General features: G+C 44.2%; 1 protein-coding gene across 1 annotated transcript in view; it reads right to left on the bottom strand.

Moving 5' to 3' along the window:
* kctd16b (potassium channel tetramerization domain containing 16b) overlaps positions 1-13,905 on the bottom strand; it is a 102,059-nt gene extending 88,154 nt beyond the window's left edge. The window contains exon 1 of the mRNA XM_088321444.1: positions 13,017-13,905. Coding sequence (XP_088177570.1) covers positions 13,017-13,794 — 778 coding nt within the window. The 5' untranslated portion in view covers positions 13,795-13,905. The remainder of the gene's footprint in view (positions 1-13,016) is intronic.
* Positions 13,906-17,528: the final 3,623 nt, after the last annotated feature.

Here is a 17,528-nt window from a genome sequence, read left to right as displayed (position 1 = left end):
TCTTGTTTTAGCTCCGCCGCAAAAACCTGTAGCGGCCGCAACGCTAGCATTAGCGAGAAGAGCGATGTAGCGCGCTAGCCTGAATAATGCATCGTTGCGGTGCAGAGCGTTGAAACTGCCCCGCTGAGATGAGGCCTGGGTAGCAGCTGTACCTATCAAGACTCTCCTCAGAGCTGTCACGGCCTGTCTGCTCCTCGGCTAATCATTTGCTACAGGCGTGCACAGAGGGAGCGCCGATGCTAATGTCGACGGCCACCTGGGCCAAGGAGATCACACGGATGCCGCGACGGAGCTCCCGGACATCAACTGACTACCGATTGACTTGATCAATTGAGAGCGAAATGAACAATGAATGCATCGATTGAAGTGTTCCTACAGTGTGAGCTCTATGGCGCGCAACATTGGCTTTTTAGCAGGAAGAAAACCACAATACTTTAGGGCAGGGGTAGGGAACCTGTGGCTCGGGAGCCATATATGGCTCTTTTCATGAGTACATATGGCCTTGAAATAAAATGTAACCAATGCACATCTCACTTTGGCGTTCCAAAGTCAAGTGATTTCATCCCGATTTTTGTCCACATAAAGCCGAAGCAACTTAATCCAGAAGTTTGATAAGGAAACCATTTAAATTGATAAATAAAAACGCTGGCAAACGACTTTCATTGGGTGAGCAGTACACGTGGGCGGATCCCTGCACACAGCGCAAGGCACTTCCTTCGCTCTCTCTCGCTCAGTGCAGTCCACACCGAAAGTGAATATGACGATATGCTTATCGTTTGCAGTCATTTGTGACATTTTTACAAAAGAACTTTGCATGCACATTGTTTTGAAAACGTTATTAAGGACAAATTTCATGGAAAAAAAATTGCCTCAACACTCTTAATTTAAGGTGGAAGACGAATTGTAAATGGCATATTTACATTGATTTGGCGTTATTTTCATTTCATACATTTGATTAAATCATCAAATGACACACAGTGAAATATAATGTGCTGCAGAATCTGCTTTGGTCTCGAGAGCGTGTTTGTCAGTTTTTTTTTTTTCAATTTTGTCTGAAAATATATGATGTGGCAGGTAAAAGCAGCTGACAGGGTGATGTTATTTACATTAGAGTTAAAATAGAAAGTGCTGTCGAAGACTGCATTATTTGAATCATCAGATAATTATTTATTTTTTCTTACATCTGGGGTGGGGTATTTGTAGACTCAAGGCTGAATTCATAACTTTAACTTAGGAGATGGAGGCAGAGAATAACACATGACTTGCATGCATTTCTTAGAAGCGCTCGAATAAACTCTTCTTTTTTTCATCTTGTTGGGGGTGTAGCAATTATTTGGACTCTAGTAGAAGCAGGCCTGATCTTATTTGACCGTTTTTGTGGTACACTGACAAATAGGGAAAAAAATCCTGCAGGGACGAGGATGACGTCACTGTCCAGCATTTTGGGAAACACATACAGTGCTCAACTGGAAAGTATGTTACATAAGAACTTAATGATTCTCAACAGTTTGAAATCAAACTGATTTAACAAGTGACGTTTGTCATTTTTAATGTTTTGACTACCAACATTTGTTCTTCGAAACTGCATGCAATTTCAAATATGTTTGTCAGGCACAGTCTGCCATAACGCCCATGCTCTCTTTCTCTCCATAGCGAAATATATGCGTATTAAATGTACTATCATGTCATCAAAACTGTATTGGCTTAAATGTTAATCGAATTTTACTGAGGCGAGTCAGACTCTATTTCGTTCAAATGTCCGATGTGCTTTTTAAATGTCCATTGAAGGATTTTTTATTTCATTTAATTGACTATAAGGGATTTAATGTAATACAAATTAAATTTTGTTGAATGCAGTGGGGCTGTTTCACAGAAGGCTGAAGGTCGCGCCGTTTCGAAGTGTAGAGTGTTTTGGCTGGGGAATTTTGATAGCGGGCGCTGATGAGGGAATTAAGCCTTGTTTTTGGCATTGCTTTGAGCTAATAAACTTTCTTGTTTTGAGCCCTCTAGACATGGCGGCGTCCTGTCTTTCAGAGGAGGTGGCGACTGGGTGGAGGCCACGTGAGAAGCCCATGGGAGGAGGAGGTGACGTTGGCACCTGGCACGCCCACAGGAGGAGTCAGCCCGCCCAAGGGGGAGGGGCCGACGCCCCGACGTATTAAAAGGACGGAACCCGGAAGATGGAAAAAGAGGAGACAGACAGACAGGATCGGAGACAGACAGACAGGATCAGAGACAGACGGGAGCAAGGCTCGACAAGACTAATTAGACAATAATTCGGCAAAATTTGATGGAATTCACTTAAGGACTAATTTAAGAAAATAAATCTGCCCCCATGGGGAAAAGCCTGTCTGTTGTCAATATGTTTCCCTAAATTAAGAAAACGAGCACGTATTGTTAGGAGGATAAAGTTTGTGTTTGGTTAATGGAGTCAGATATCTAATCCGAACAATTTGGTAAAGGCTACATTTATTGTATAGTTTAATTCCTAACACTGTGCACCACCATGCTGCTGCCCTGCTATTCGAGGTCTGATATGCAATAGGGCTGACTGAAATCTAATCGATATCGCAATGTGACGTAATGTGATTGTGTCATCACAAGACACTGCGGTATGTTATGTGAGTGATGGAGTGTTTGGCCAACAAGAGTTGTAAAAGGTTTGCATTTTTAACAACGCTGGATAATCAGAGGCACATGTAAATGACACTAGCCAATAAAGGCAAGGCAACGTTTGCAGGCAGTGTGTGCGCGATAGGTGTAAGTTGTCAGTCAAACAGCCTTTCCACAACTGGCTACAAAAACAAACGTGACAGCTCGAAGCTTTAGCAGCTTGTTGAACTGAAAATACATTCTTAAACTACATCGGACTCTGAGGAAACTCAGAAGAGCGAAAATGAATGCTGATCACCAGCGGGTGCTCCGTGCATTGTTAACGCGTCTGGGAATCAAATGAAAGCTGACAGCCAGGCTAACAACTCTTAAGGCACCACTGCCGAACACGGCGAGTCATCAACACCAGATCCATTGCCCATAAAATGGAAGACCTGAAGCTAAAATTCGTAGGAAATGGCTACATACGTGACTCTTATATTTTAATCATCGCAGAGAGCGCTGGAGATTTTGCTGAAGGCGCGATTACCTGATGTTAGCGTTTGTCTAGTCAGCTACTTATTTGTTTTACAAATGTAGTATTAATCTAGTGGCAAAATCATTGAACATGTTGTTGACTCAGTTGTATCTGTTACAAGGGAGTTTGCATTCGGAGAAATACACGTGAGGGAGATGAATTAAAGCTCCATTTTAAAGGCCTAAAGACAATCTACTTAAGATCCATATGAAGAGCTGTTAAAAATATATTGGATTGATTATTATACAGTATTCAAGTTTGCATTTCCGATTTTTCTAGATGTGCAGCGGTTGAAATAAATCCGGCATCTCACACATCAGCTAAAAAATATTCCCGGCGGCATCTAGAATGTTTTGTTGTCGGTATTCGCCGGTTCAGCCCCGTCAAGCCCCGCGGTGAACACGCCTGAACTGACTGTCAGGCCAGATGATAAATTAGAAGTCGAACAGGCCGTGTAGCGCATTGATGGAAACGCATGTCTGCCCGCTAGGGGTTGAGCGGCATTTTCAACACTCACCGATATCCTGAGAGAGGGAGCATATAATAAACACTAGGGAATTGACCATGATAAGGGTGGGCCTGAATATAAAATAAAATAAAGTTGTACTAGTTTGATACACATTTCTGAAATCTTCTCAAACTTTTCACGTTTTATCAAATACGTTCTAATGACAAACTATCTTAAATATGACTCCAGTGTTTTCCATACCTTATAAAGTCTCTTGCGGACCGCCAGGTTCTATTTGGTCCCGTCAGGGTCTCATTAACATGTATTATTAAAACAATGATACTATTATAAGATGTATATAAAAAAAATGTGAATTGGCCGGTCCAAATTGTCCCTAGGTGTGAATGAGCGAGTGAGTTGTCTGTCTCTGTGTGCCTTGCGACGAGCTGGCAACCATTTCAGGGTGTCCCCTGCACACTGCCTGAAGATAGCTGAGATGGGCTCCAGGACCACCGTGACCCTAATACAAGGAAATTATTATTATTATTATTATAAGTGGTGCAGATAATGGATGGATGGATATATGAATGTGGTTAATCTAAATAAATTTAACATATCTCATTTAAATAGCATCACAAACGCCATGATGTGCTTGATTGCACACTTTTAGTCCTCACACTTGCTTCTGGTTGGAGTTTAAAGAAAGATAAAGCGACAGTGTGTAATAATTCACCACAAGAGGTCTCTGTTGCTTATAGTTGAAGCAAGCGCATTGGAAGAGTTCACACTACAGTAGCCTTAAAGATACTGCTTCGCATAATTCAGGAGTTTGAGTCCCAATTTTTTTTGTGTGAACAACTGTAAATTCCAGCCAAAACTGCTGTGAATCCCAGCCATTGACAACAGAGGACTGAGCAAGATACAACCGGACCAGTAATTTGGGAGAACACTCAAAAAAAGGAATGCTTTTCTGTTCCTTTTACTTCTTCTAATTGACTATTGCAAGCTATAGCCTGCAGCCAAGGGGCTAACCCGAGTGGCTAATTGATAAGTTGATTCTGTTTTCAATATTCGGCAAAAGTTAAAAAAGAGATTTAATAGGATGCCAGGTTCTTATTTTGACTCACATCATTCTTACTTTCGGCCATTCATGTTACTGTTCTTTGATATCCACACCCTTTAGGGCTGTTTTGTTTTTGTAACCACGACGATTTAATAAAAAGAGAGGGTTTTAGAAGAGGGGCTTTAGGACGACAAGGAAATATCTTATTTGAAAGTTCCTCATATCAATTTATGTCGTCTCGCTGCATTTAGGGTGTCTACTAAAGTTTAAACTTAACACTAGAGAAATAAACTGTAGGAACAAAGGGCCAGATGTCTGAATGATGGCAGCAATTACATGTGGGGCTCGGCTTTGTTCAGTAAGTGGCTAAAACCACGACAGGGATAACCTACTTTTGCAAAATCGACTTCCGGGCTTCCGTAGCAGCAGGATGGTGACCAAATATGCCAGCTTCTTTAAGTTGTGTCGTATAATTACCAAGTTCTAAACCTAACGTAATGTATATAGGATACTACTTGTGTTTTTGCTTCTCATTTGAATCAATAGTGTTTTTTTTAAAGAATAAGGTATATTTTCATCACTAGGGGTTTCTTTATTGTACACACTGCGTTTTAATGAAGAGGTACAAGCGTGTAAACATGAATGCGAAACAGGCGGCCCGCAATAAGAGAGCAGCCAAGCGTCTAAAAGCAGTCGAGGCTATCTCACATACTAAGATGTTGCTCGGGAAGCTGGCCTGGGTGAGATATGACCGACAGAAAGCAAACCAAAAATACAAAGTAACAAGACGGGCTTCTAACCGACCATCCCTGATTTCCATCAATAATATAAGGCTATAGAAAATATTCCGTATTGGACTCCTCCTTTATTCCCAATGGAAAATAAATTGAGCTTTAAAAGCTGGAGAAGCAGCCACAGAAATAAGGTTGTCCCTTTTTGATCAGCAAAACGTTTTTTTTCCTTTTCTCTCCCATGAATATGAAAAAGGAGCAGCACTTCATTACATTCGCTAAAAGTAGCAGAGACATCGTCTGGTCGTGCAATCCGAAATGACTTGCGGGGCGAGGATGGAATAGGAATTGGATATTTGCATCGGGGCTACGGGAAACTGTCGGAGATTTTAGCACCGCGTTGTCGGGTTTGTTCTTGCGAGCATTGCTAATTTGATAGCACTATTTTCGAATGTACAAGCAATTTAGGCCAGTCCCATGCATTACATTGTAAATATTGCCTGATTACCCTATGTATTCTGTATTTACTTGCTACTTTTTGTTTGTACTTTGCAGCCTCAATGCATCGCAGGTTGAGAATTTTTCCGCCACCCATTATCGCCGATCGCATATTGGTGCAAGCAAGAGCCGTCTCAGATAATTTTTGTCGACCTTAGTGTGTCAGAACCAGAACAGATGGACTCAAACGCGTAACGTTTCAAAACAAACTTTATTGCGGAAGCAGAGAAGTCAGGTAGGGGAAAGCAAGCGCCAGCAATCCGGCGATCGCTGGGCAGGACGAGCAGGGAGCTCGGGGGATCGGAGCGTGGTCGGAAGCCGGAAACAAATTAAGTAGCCGGGATGGGCGATCGGAGAGTGGTCGAGGGGCAGAAACGAGTTGAGAAGCCGGGACGGGAGATTGGAGCGTGGTCGGTGGGCAAAACAGGTCGAGTAGCCAGGCGGGAGATCGGTGCGTGGTCGAAGGAAGGAAAAAGTCAGGAACCGGAGACGATCAGGAAACGAGCAGGATACAGGTAAGGACGGGACAGATCGGAGCCAGAGTCAAATAGTGCTTGCCATGCATGAGTAGAGGTTCGCTGACGGACTGACAAAAAGTGAATGGAGTACTGAGTTTAAATAGGAGGTGAACCAATCAGGCAACAAGCAGCAGCTGGTACCAAACAAGCGGGCACAGGTGTGGGCAATGGGCAATCATAACATAGTGGCTTTGTTTTTGCTGTTTATTTCACCAAAATGTGAATTGAACTTCTGAAACCGTGATGCAATATCCCCGATGTTGGAGGTAAGATCAGGCGTAAAAGAAATCCAGCCCGACCCTACACCGGCCTGGGCCTGCGGGTATAAAAGCCTGACCCCAGAGACACCAACTCCGCTGCCCGCATCTCTGCGTCCAATTGTCGCCCCACCTCCAATTATCGGTACGGGCTGCTGAAATGTGCAATTGTGGCCCGCCTAAAATTAACTACTTTGTCTTGGCTGCGATCTATTAAACCCAGTCGACTATTGCAGAGAGTGGGGCCCGAGAAAGCAAATTTGAGTCATGCGTGTCGGCAATATTTTTTTGTTCCTTTCTTCTAAAATAAAAGTGATCCATTATCTGCGGTCGACTATTGCAGCAAGAGATGGCCGGTAGACAGAGTGTTAAAAATGGGTGGAATACTATGTGGATTTTCACGTAGCAGAATTCCATCAGAAGCATATCTTTATAACGCAGTGACAAAACCACTAGCAGACAAGCATTTAATATAACGTCAACCAATAGCAGAACGGCATCTTAAAGACATTACTTGTCATATGCACGAACATCGCAAAGTTTGAATTGTATATGTTCCTGGGCACGAATTAGGAGTGGATTTAATACTTTGGTGAAAGTGCTGTAGCGAGAGGATGAAAAAAACATCATATTACACATCCGCATTTACAGAATGTTATCGCACGAAACTGAAAATATATAAATTGCACTGTTATTGGAACCTAGACCAGTCTCTAAGCGTGACGCTGTAAATCAGGGGTGGCGTACAAGTTTGACACAAAGAGCCGAAATTTTTAACTGCGAGAATCAAAGAGCCACACCACGCACTGACCTGCCATGACAGACAGACACACAACAAACACACACAATCAAAAACATAGTATTTCCCATAACACACTCCTCTCCTTACAATACAAGAAGTATTGTTCTTGTGTTGATTTCAAGGAAAGTGTCCACCCTCAATACACACACAAAAAAAAAATAAACATGAAACAAGGCAAAGGGCCACAGTATATAGAAAATATGATGAGGCAAAGAGCCGCATTCTTACTGGCCAAGAGCCGTGGGCGGCTCTAGAGCCAAATGTTTGCCACCCCTGCTGTTTCTGCCTTTTATCCTAATATACTTTTCTCTTTTTTTTTCTTTAAAGTCTTTATGACGTGTTTTACCCTGGAGTGCCATGTCTTATCTCTTTGCATACAATATTTCACAATGTTGTTATTAATTACACTAAAGACATCCATTCCATCCATTATCTGCACTGCTTATCCTCAGTAGGGTTGCGGGGTTGCTGGGCATCTCTGGGCAGTAAACACTCTTAACTGGTTGCCAGCCAGTCGCAGGGCACACAGAGACGGACAATATGCTCACTCATTCACACCATGGAAAAATTTGGACCCGCCAATTTACCTGACATGCATGTTTTTGGATTGTCGGTGGAACCTTTGTGCCCGGAGGAAACCCACGCAGGCACAGGGAGAACATGACAACTCCACACGGGGAGGCTGCGGTAGCTGGACTTAAACCCTTAACCTCTGCACCGTAGGGCAGCGCGCTAACCACCCAGCCAACTCAATTCAAAAATCACCATTTATGCGAAAACACCATAAGCTAGGGACACTGTAACCTGTGGGTCCGCTGTATTTCAAGGAGACTTTCACATTCGGCAAGGTAAAAGGACTTATTCAATAACATAAGAGCACATAAACATAACGGCATAACCGGGTGGAATGGAAAGTGAGAGGTCTTGACAGATTGCCGTCATCATCACTGTAGGCAGCACAATCATTCACTATTCACAAATTCACAAACAGTATCTGGATCATTCCTGATGCTTACTCTGTCATTGCAAAGAGAGAACAACCAATATAGTACAAGTACGGTAATATGATCCACAATCTTTGTAAGATGAAGTATTTTTTTTTAAATGTTGAATATATTCTGTCATAGGACTAATGTCATCTATAAAGGTGAAGGGTTGGGTATGAATGCTGAAGGATTGATATAGTGTTTCGCTATTATCGCACTTGCAAGAGTAAATAGGGATTAACCTAAATCAATGTGACTATAATTTGAATATTATTTGTAATTTTAATAAGTGATTTGTTTACAATTAACTGATTGTGTGAAAAATCTCATCTCATCTCATCAGCTGCACCGCTTATCCTCAGTAGGGTCGCGGAGGTGCAGGAGCCCATCCCAGCAATCATCGGGCAGTGGGCAGGGGACACCCTGAACTGGTTGCCAGCCAATCGCTCATTCACACCTAGGGACAATTTGGACCGGCCAATCCACCTGAAATGCATGTCTGTGGAATGTGGGAGGAAACCGGAGTGCCCGGAGGAAACCCACGCAAGCACGGGGAGAACATACAAACTCCGCACAGGAAGTCCGGTAGCTGGATTTGAACCCACACAGGAGGTTTCCAAGACCTTAGAACTGTGCCGCACACGCACTAACCACTGCGCCGCCCTGCTTCTGTGAAAAATGATGTTCTTAATTTAGGGCATTTTCCCTAAATCAATAAATTATTTTCTATGTTAAATTGACACAAGGATGCTAAAAAATGTTGGTAAATGAGTATTTCCCTCTGGATGTTTCCGGATAGCCAGTATTTAAGCACATCATGAATTATACCTAGGAGGGGTTAGTGATCGTGGATTATTGTGTCGGTTCATTAAGTCTTACGGGCCCAGTTAATGTTGTGGCGCTCTAATCACCGGCGGTTGATCCTTTGCCAAAAAAATGGAAGTATGCCAGGAGAAGGAGTTTTTGAAAAGTCACAATAATATACATATACTATAAACCCGGGATATGAGATTATCTGTGGAAATCTGCGAGGAAGCTCCCCACCAATTATTAATATGCGCTCTGCCAGCACCCGCTTGAAGCAATAGTCGACTGACAACCGGTGATAATGGATGGTGGAACATGTTTTACACCAAGCTGAGGAAGCAGTGAACCCTTAATATTTTTGGTGCAATCTCAAGTGCTCGAAAACGAACACTTAGCCGAGACACACTATATTAAATTTGTCTCTGGGCTTCAGATCACTAGAAGATTTCCTTCTCCATTTCCTGGTACTGTCTAAGATATTTTTGTTTTTTCTCCAGGCACCATGTATTGCAAAAATAGTTTTACAAATAAAAACACCAAACTTCTGCACACTTTTACGGTAATTTATGTGATCATGTTTGCCCTATTGATTTTGTCGTTCCTGGATAAGCCACACCCCTTCCCCACGCGCGGCCGACCATTCGTTACTGGTGACACCCAACCAAATACGCGCATTTTTCAGTGTTTTATTCTATAGTGGTAAGTATGACCTAGATGCGAGTATGTAGGATAGGGAGAATATCAGAATATCAGTAGGGAGAAATTCAGAGTTTCCGTACTCTGTGGTTGAGACTGTGCCACCGTAACTCGTATTTAGTTGTAATTTTTAGGTGAAAATAACACGCCCATTCCTGTCAGATTGAGGGTTGTACGATCATAGGGGGTACCTCTGAGACGTGACGTCACCCCTCAATGAATAGATTTCCTGTAATGTCATACCCATATGTAGACAGTCGGCCATACTGGATGGGTCCAACAGACATGGTTTGATGTTAACATGGGTCTACAATTTTGTTATTGACTAAAAGTGGGACGCGTCGTATTTTCGTCTCTCTGCTATAGTTACCTCTCAGGGCAAGATAAGTAAGGAATTAGGCGACAAACATAGTTATCGAGGCTTAGTCGAGTAAACCCAACAGCCAGATCATATCTGTGTGTGAGAGTTCTGAACATTTTGAAAATCATAAGTAACCAGGAAAGCAAAGTCGTTATAGAATGAATAATAGGGAAACTTGGTCACATTTCTTGTTGAGTTTTGAGTAAAAAAATAACTTGATGTAACTCGTCAGGCCAGACTGTAATGATGACTGATTAGTCTCACCTGTGCCCGCTCGTTTAGCGCCAGCCGCTGCGGGCTACCTGATTGGTTCCCTGTCCTTTTTAAGCCCAGTCCTTTCACTCGCCTGTTGTCAGTCCGTCAGTGAACCTCTTTTTCTACAAGGCAAGCACTTTGACTCTGACTCCCGTCTGTCCCGCTTTTTGCACCCGTTTTCTACCCGTCCGTTCCTGATTTCCCCATTTGTCTCCGGCTACAACCCGTTTTTGATCCTGACCACGTTTTGCTCTCCCGTCTCGGCTTACGACCCATTTTTGATCCCGACCACGTTTTGCTCCCCTATTGACCTGTTTTTTCCCATCCTCGACACCACGATCTCCCGCTCCGGAAGATTCACTTCCGCATTCGGAACTCGTTCCGATTCTGTGCACGGCTTGCCTCCCGCATCCAGCGAGCACCGGATCGCGTGCGCTGCCTTTCCCCTCTATCTCAATAAACTTGTGAGTAAACGTTACGCGATTTGGTCTACCATTTGTTCTGGCCGTGACACAGACATTTGTCTTTCCTGCTGAGTGCTACATATAACACTAACAGCACTTGGTCTCTGAGGGAGAAGGATGAGCCTGGGTGTTGCGCGGTACATGAATTTTGAGCCATCGTCCTGGCACTTGAACATGATGTACGCCATCATCTTCTAGAACCTGCTGCATTGGTCAATATTTTAGAACAGACGACTGTCAAAAAGATGTTTTGTTATTACCTATATTTCATGATGATAATGTCTATACTGTATATTGTCTGCAGCAAGGTCATTCTGTAAGGGGGATTACCTCATGTGTGGCCCCTTCTCAAGGTTTCATCATTTTCCTCATAGTGAGGTGTTGGAGTTGTTCCTTGTCCTCGTAGGTTTCAGATCAGGGATGGTGTAATGGTAGTTTGTAGTCTGTACAGCCCTTTGAGACTTCTTGAGATTAAGGGCTATACACATTACTTGGCTTTAACAAGCATTCCCAACATTCCCAAGAAGATCACACTAACTTAAGTCCAGCCTTCATCCGTTTTAACAAGATACAATAGATTTTCTCATTAAGGGTTGAGCGGCTTGAGTAAAACTTTCCCAAAGATGACGTGGCGGTTATCAGTACTATATTGCCCCATTCAACTGTATGTTTGACTTTTAATGGATTTTCAATCATCTTATGGACTGCCCCTTTTCTATAAGATTCATGGTAAAACACAACAGCCTTTGCGCAAGTGAATCGCTACAGCTGTTGTCCGATGGTTCATTTATGCCTAAAACATATTCTGGAAATAAAACATTCATAGGAACTGTTCATCTGTTTTCAACCTCCATTTTGAAAACCTGCTTTCTCTGTACAGTGGAACCTCGGTTTTCGAACGCCTCTCAGTTTGAACAAATCGGTTCTCGACCAAAAATTTAGAGAAATTCTTGCTTCGCTTTTCGTCCTAAAAAAATCGGAGTTCGAACGCCGGTACGCTAGGGTGCGATGCTGAGCGGCGTAAGGGTGTAGATCGTGCTTATTGCCCCCACCCCTCGTGAAGAACTTTTATGACGTGCGCGCGCACTTCTTTTCGCTTTCGCTTTTAATATCGGTGAACGGAGTGTTTTAGCCCCTAATTATGCCTCCGAAGAACGTCGGTGCAAGCAGGACAGGTGAAAAAAGACAAGTTGTTCGTAAAATTATTGCCTTTAAGAAAGGCATAAGAGCTAAATATGAAAGAGGTGTACGAATTTCCGATCTTGCTAGTGAATACAGCATGGCTAAATCTACTATCAGTACGATAGTAAAGAATAAGGAGGCTGTGAAATCGAGTGATGCGGCTAAGGAAGTTAGCGCTATAAGCAAGCAACTGCCGCAAGTTTTGGAAGAGGTTGAACAACTTTTGATGATTTTTCTCTCCCCACCGTCCACCACAAAGGTAAGAAATCCTATTCATAATCCTTTTTTTTATTTTTACACGTTCATGTTAGCGTAATCTTTCGTACGGAAAATTACGCTAACGCGAACGTACGATTAGCCTGGGTTAGCTTCATGTTTATGTTCATGGTAAACATTCAGGGTGTTGGAATGGATTAAAACGATTTTACATTACTTTTAATGGGAAAAACGATTTTCGGTGATCGAACAAATCGGTTTTCGAACTGGGTTCTGGAACGGATTATGGTCGAGAACAGAGGTTCCACTGTATTTGTAACCAATGAACAGACTGAGGAAAAAAGCTATTACTCAAGGAGCATGATTCCCAAAAACAAAAACAAACAAAAAACATGAAAGTACAAAAACTACAGAACATGACCATTTGGAAGGTTCATTTAACCAAACAACAATATAAATATACACATAACCATCCAACATGGTCGCCACTACTCGAGTAAATCATGTAAATCATGAAATTAGCAACCATCTATATGGGAAACCTGGACAACTTTTACCAAATATTACACTGTTTTGTAAAGAACCAATTGCGTATTACTTACGGTAGAAGACGTACTCCGTGTAACTGGACCAGAACTTTTCCTCACTTCGCTGGCTCCCAAACGAGGCGGCGACGGACGAGTTACACGCCACCATGTGGAAGCCACACTCGGACAACATGTCGAAGGCCCGCTCCAAGTGTCGGAACTTGAGATAAAACCGGGACGTGTACAAATCCGGGGTCCGGTTGGGGTCTCGGCTCTCGTTCAGCGTCTCTCCGAACACCTCTTGGGCCAGGGCCACCCGGCCACAGACGAGGATGCGGGGTACCCGCCGGAACTTGGCGTCAGCGTCGCGGGCGGCTGCACACGAAATCCCCGCCCGGTAGCCCACCGTGACGAAGCCGCTCTTTCGGTCGGCGGGCACCAGCGACGCCGGCGGGCAGTCCTCTCCGTCGCTGTCTTCCGGGGTTGACTTCGCCTCCTCCGGGCTGAGGAGCTTGACCAAGTCGGGGAGTTGGAAGTACTCGGCTTCCTTTCGGAGGCGACCTTTCTCCGGGAAGTGGTCCGGCAGAACCACCTGCTTGTCCCGCAGGTAGTCCAGGACGTAGCGGAAGAGGAAGCCGTCGCGGTCGATGAAGTAGCGACCTTTTGGGTCCCGGGCCAGGTCGTCTTTTTTGGAGAACAACTTGGCGAGGAGGGAGGCCGGGCTGCTGAGGAGCGTGCAGTGGCGGGTGTAGTACACCTGGCCGCCCACGTTGAGCTCCAGCACATCTGGGAGGCTGTTTTGGACCGACGCCGGTTCTTTCAGGTGAGTCCTGCAGTTCCCGCTCAGCGCCATTACGATCGCAGATTCGCGCTTCTTTTTTCACGTTTCGAATTTCAAAACGAGAGGAAAAAGTTCCATGAAATGTGACAATCATCCGGCTGTAAATACAAAAAAGGAGGTGAGAAAAGGTTCGGCGGGCGCCATCTCAATCCAACCAACCGGTCCGAGAAAACTCCTCATTTAAAAAAACGGGGGAAAAGAAAGAAACTTGATGTGCGGATACGACTCCAGATCGTTTCTTAAAATCATTAACATCCTAATAACAAAGATTGTCTTAAATATATATATAAGAGCCCCAAAATCCTCCTCCGAGTTTGGTTCCGGAGCGCAATGCGAGTGCGTCTAGCAGAGAGCTGTCCGTGGTACTGAGCCAGCCCCCAATTCCACTCCCACCGCCCCGTCTACTTGCTGTCTCCGCCTGTGTGTCTCTCCCACTATGGGACGACAAACATTCACAAAATATGTATATATTTGTATTACTAATTTCTCCAAAAATGCATCAACACAACAACAAAAATCTGAAAGAATTTAATATCTGCAAAGGTGGGCAACAGTGCCACCCTGTGTGTGTAAACATATGTTTCTTCAATGAGAATAAATGTTCACCCACCCATCCATTATCTGCACCGCTTATCCTCACTGGGGGCGCAGAGGTGCTGGGGCCCATTCCAGCTATCTTCAGGCTGTGGGCAGAGGAATTGGTTGCCAGCCAGTCGCAGGGCATACGACCATTCATACGCACACTCATACCTAGAGGCAATTTCTAGTCACCCATTAACCTGCCATGCATGCTTTTGGAATGTGGGAGGAAACAGCAGTGCCTGGAGAAAACCCACACAGACACGGGGAGAACTTGCAAACTCTGCACTGGAAGGCTGCTAGCTGGATTAGGATGCATTAAATGAAATGTGTGACACAAGTGGGATGCGTTGTTTGAGGTGTCTTTCAAAAGTTGAAAGTAAAATATTTTCTCTATTAAGTATGTGTTAACATTGACTTGTTGAGTTTAAAGAGCCTTGATGCTTTATTTCCCACTGCGCCTATAGGGTTTTATCGTACTTTTAGCAAAGCTGTTTGGAGTGGAAGACATTATATTCGAGGAATCGGGGCTGGGGGAGTGCTAGAGAGTGACCTCATGCTCTTCCTCCACAATTTTTTAAACTTATTTTCATTGTTTTTTTCAGTTTAACATGAAAATGGTGAAAGTAAGAAAGGCCTGCCTCAAGTAGAGTTCAAACGTCAACCCAAACCCCAAGAAAGACGAATAAAAAAGAGTGTCTTCAAATGGGTCCATGCATCAAATGCACGTACTTGCATGCGCATCATGAATAAGCCGACTGAGGCTGCAATAATTACACAAGCCACACACACACACGCAAATTGGGTTTCATATAATAGTTTAGATCACGGGTGGCGAACAAGTTTGACACAAAGAGCCGAAATTTCTGCAATGACGGACAGACACACACAAACACACACAATTAAAAACATCTTATTTTCCATAACACACTCCTCTCCTTACAATGCAACAAGTATTGTTCTTGTGTTGATTTCAAGGAAAGTATCCACCCTCAATACACACAAAAAAAAAAACTAAAGCTGAAACAAAGCAAAGAGCCATAGTATATAGAAAATAAGATGAGGCAAAGAGCCGCATTCTTATTGGACACATGCGGCTCCTCAAAACTTTGCTCCTTTAATCACTAGAACTTCTCCTGGTGGTGGAGCAGTGACAAGGATGTCTCCCTGCCACCCCCCGCAGCTGATGGATGTCCTCCATCCCCTGCAGCTGTTTTTTTTTTTCAGTTTTAGGTGTTTTTCCCCCAGCTCCTGTCCTTCCTCTTCAACCAGAGCCAAAAGCTGCTCTTCTCGACATCCTCTGTCAAATCTTTTAATGTCTTCTTCAATTTTCCTATGACTACTGCATCTTTCAAGAGGCGTGTTGTCGACTGCCCTACGTAGCCTCGACAGCTGACCTCCAGCGGGTAGATTGTCTTGGCTTTCTTGCGCTGGAAGTTGGCCTCGAGTTCCCCTTCTGATGGCACCAGGAGCTTGATGAGGTGCACCACTCTTGCCTCAGTGGACCACACATCAATGTCAGGGCGGAGAGATGTTATTGTGATCTCCTTAGGGAACTGATACTGCCTTTTGAGATGGCATGTTCCACTCCTGGACTGGTAAGAAGGGCCTTGATGTCTCTCTCAACCTGGTGTTTATCTGTGCTGGAGTCTGTTCACAGCTTGGTCGACCTCAGACTGTACTCCCCACATTCTGCCCATGGGGACTTTGGCGTTGGCATCCCTCACTGATTGGTCAGCTGATGCTTTCAGCTCGAGGACAAGCCTTGTCTTTTCCTGCACATAGCCTAGCCGATGGGACTGCAATGGGAGCTGCAGTGCATTTTTCCCAAAAAGGCCCGTTTCCGAAAGACAACGAGGCAGTCCCAGCCACTTTTTGATAAATCAATTGGCTTTTCCATTCATCTTGCTCACAGCAGATGAGGAGATCTCACTCATCTTCAAGGGCCACATCCGCCTCGCTAGATAATCATTTGGTAGCACCAGACCTTGCATTTTCCAAGGAGTTGGCTTTGGTCAATCTTTGCCAGGCTGTCCGTAAGCTCAAGACAGTCCTCCCCATCTGTATGTCAGAAAGCTCTGCAGTGTACTGCCTCCCCAGTTTTTTGAGGGGCTGTTCCGCCAAGACTGGGATTTTCTTTTCCTCCAATGACGCTGATTCCCCTTTTTAGTGACAGGCTGCTTGTTTTGGACGGCTTGATTTTAATTCTGGCCCATAACATCAGCTCGTCCAGCCTTCTCAGAAGGCGAGATTACATGACATGATTTACATATAGCTCCTCAGTGGGGGTAACCTTTGGCCAGATTTGTCTTGCGCCAATGAAGATTATCTCACAGGCTGTTACGAACCAGACCGGAGAAATGGTCCACCCCATTGTAATTCCTATTTCTAGTTGCTGCCACCCGGTGGTGAACTCCTGAAGGGAAAAGCACATCTGCTGACCGCTGAAGTAGGACGCTACCAGGCTCCTGATGTAGGGCGGCATGTAGAAGAACCCCGGGGCGTAGATGATAAGCTGGTTGGATACTGAAGCCTACGCATTTGCAAGATCAAGACAGATGACATGCAGGTCGTTTTCTCGCGCTTGGTCTTCTGGATCTTTTATCAGGTCATTGTGGCTCCACGTACCTAAAAACATGGGACACTTTTTGAAGTTTTTTGTCAATGTAGCCATTCCTTAGCAGGTAGGTGGTCATCCTTCTGGGTAGAACTGAGAACAAGATCATCCCTTCTACGTTGAACAGGGTTATGTTTCGAAATTGACGAATGTGTCTGGAGTTGTGTTCCTTTGAGATGAAGACCTTTTTAGCCCTTTCCGCTGTTCCGCTCATTCTGCATCCGTTTGCTACATGTGTGGATGCGTTCCGCTCTGCGCAGCCTGGATAACCTTTGCCTAACCTCCTCCCAAATGACCAAAGGCCTTCTTTCTCTTCCGAGGTATCTTTCCTCCTGCTTTTACGGAGTTGTCGGCGACTTTGTACAAGATAGGTGATCTCCTTCTCCCTCCTTTCTGTTTTCTTGGTAGTCCCCCTCTGCTTGGGGGTAACTTCTTTAAACCTGTCTTTTCAGGTCTGGTATATAATGTCCCCGAACAGGTTCAGCTTTGCTTTAATGCTTCAATGCAATCTTTCCTACAACACATTTATTAGATCTGTATCCCAAGTGTG

Source organism: Urocampus carinirostris, chromosome 17, assembly GCF_059441175.1.
Source record: "Urocampus carinirostris isolate Australia breed hairy pipefish chromosome 17, RoL_Ucar_1.0, whole genome shotgun sequence".
Lineage (NCBI taxonomy): Eukaryota > Metazoa > Chordata > Actinopteri > Syngnathiformes > Syngnathidae > Urocampus > Urocampus carinirostris.
Note: the sequence above shows the minus strand (reverse complement) of the source record. Positions and strands in the feature narration are given on the sequence as shown.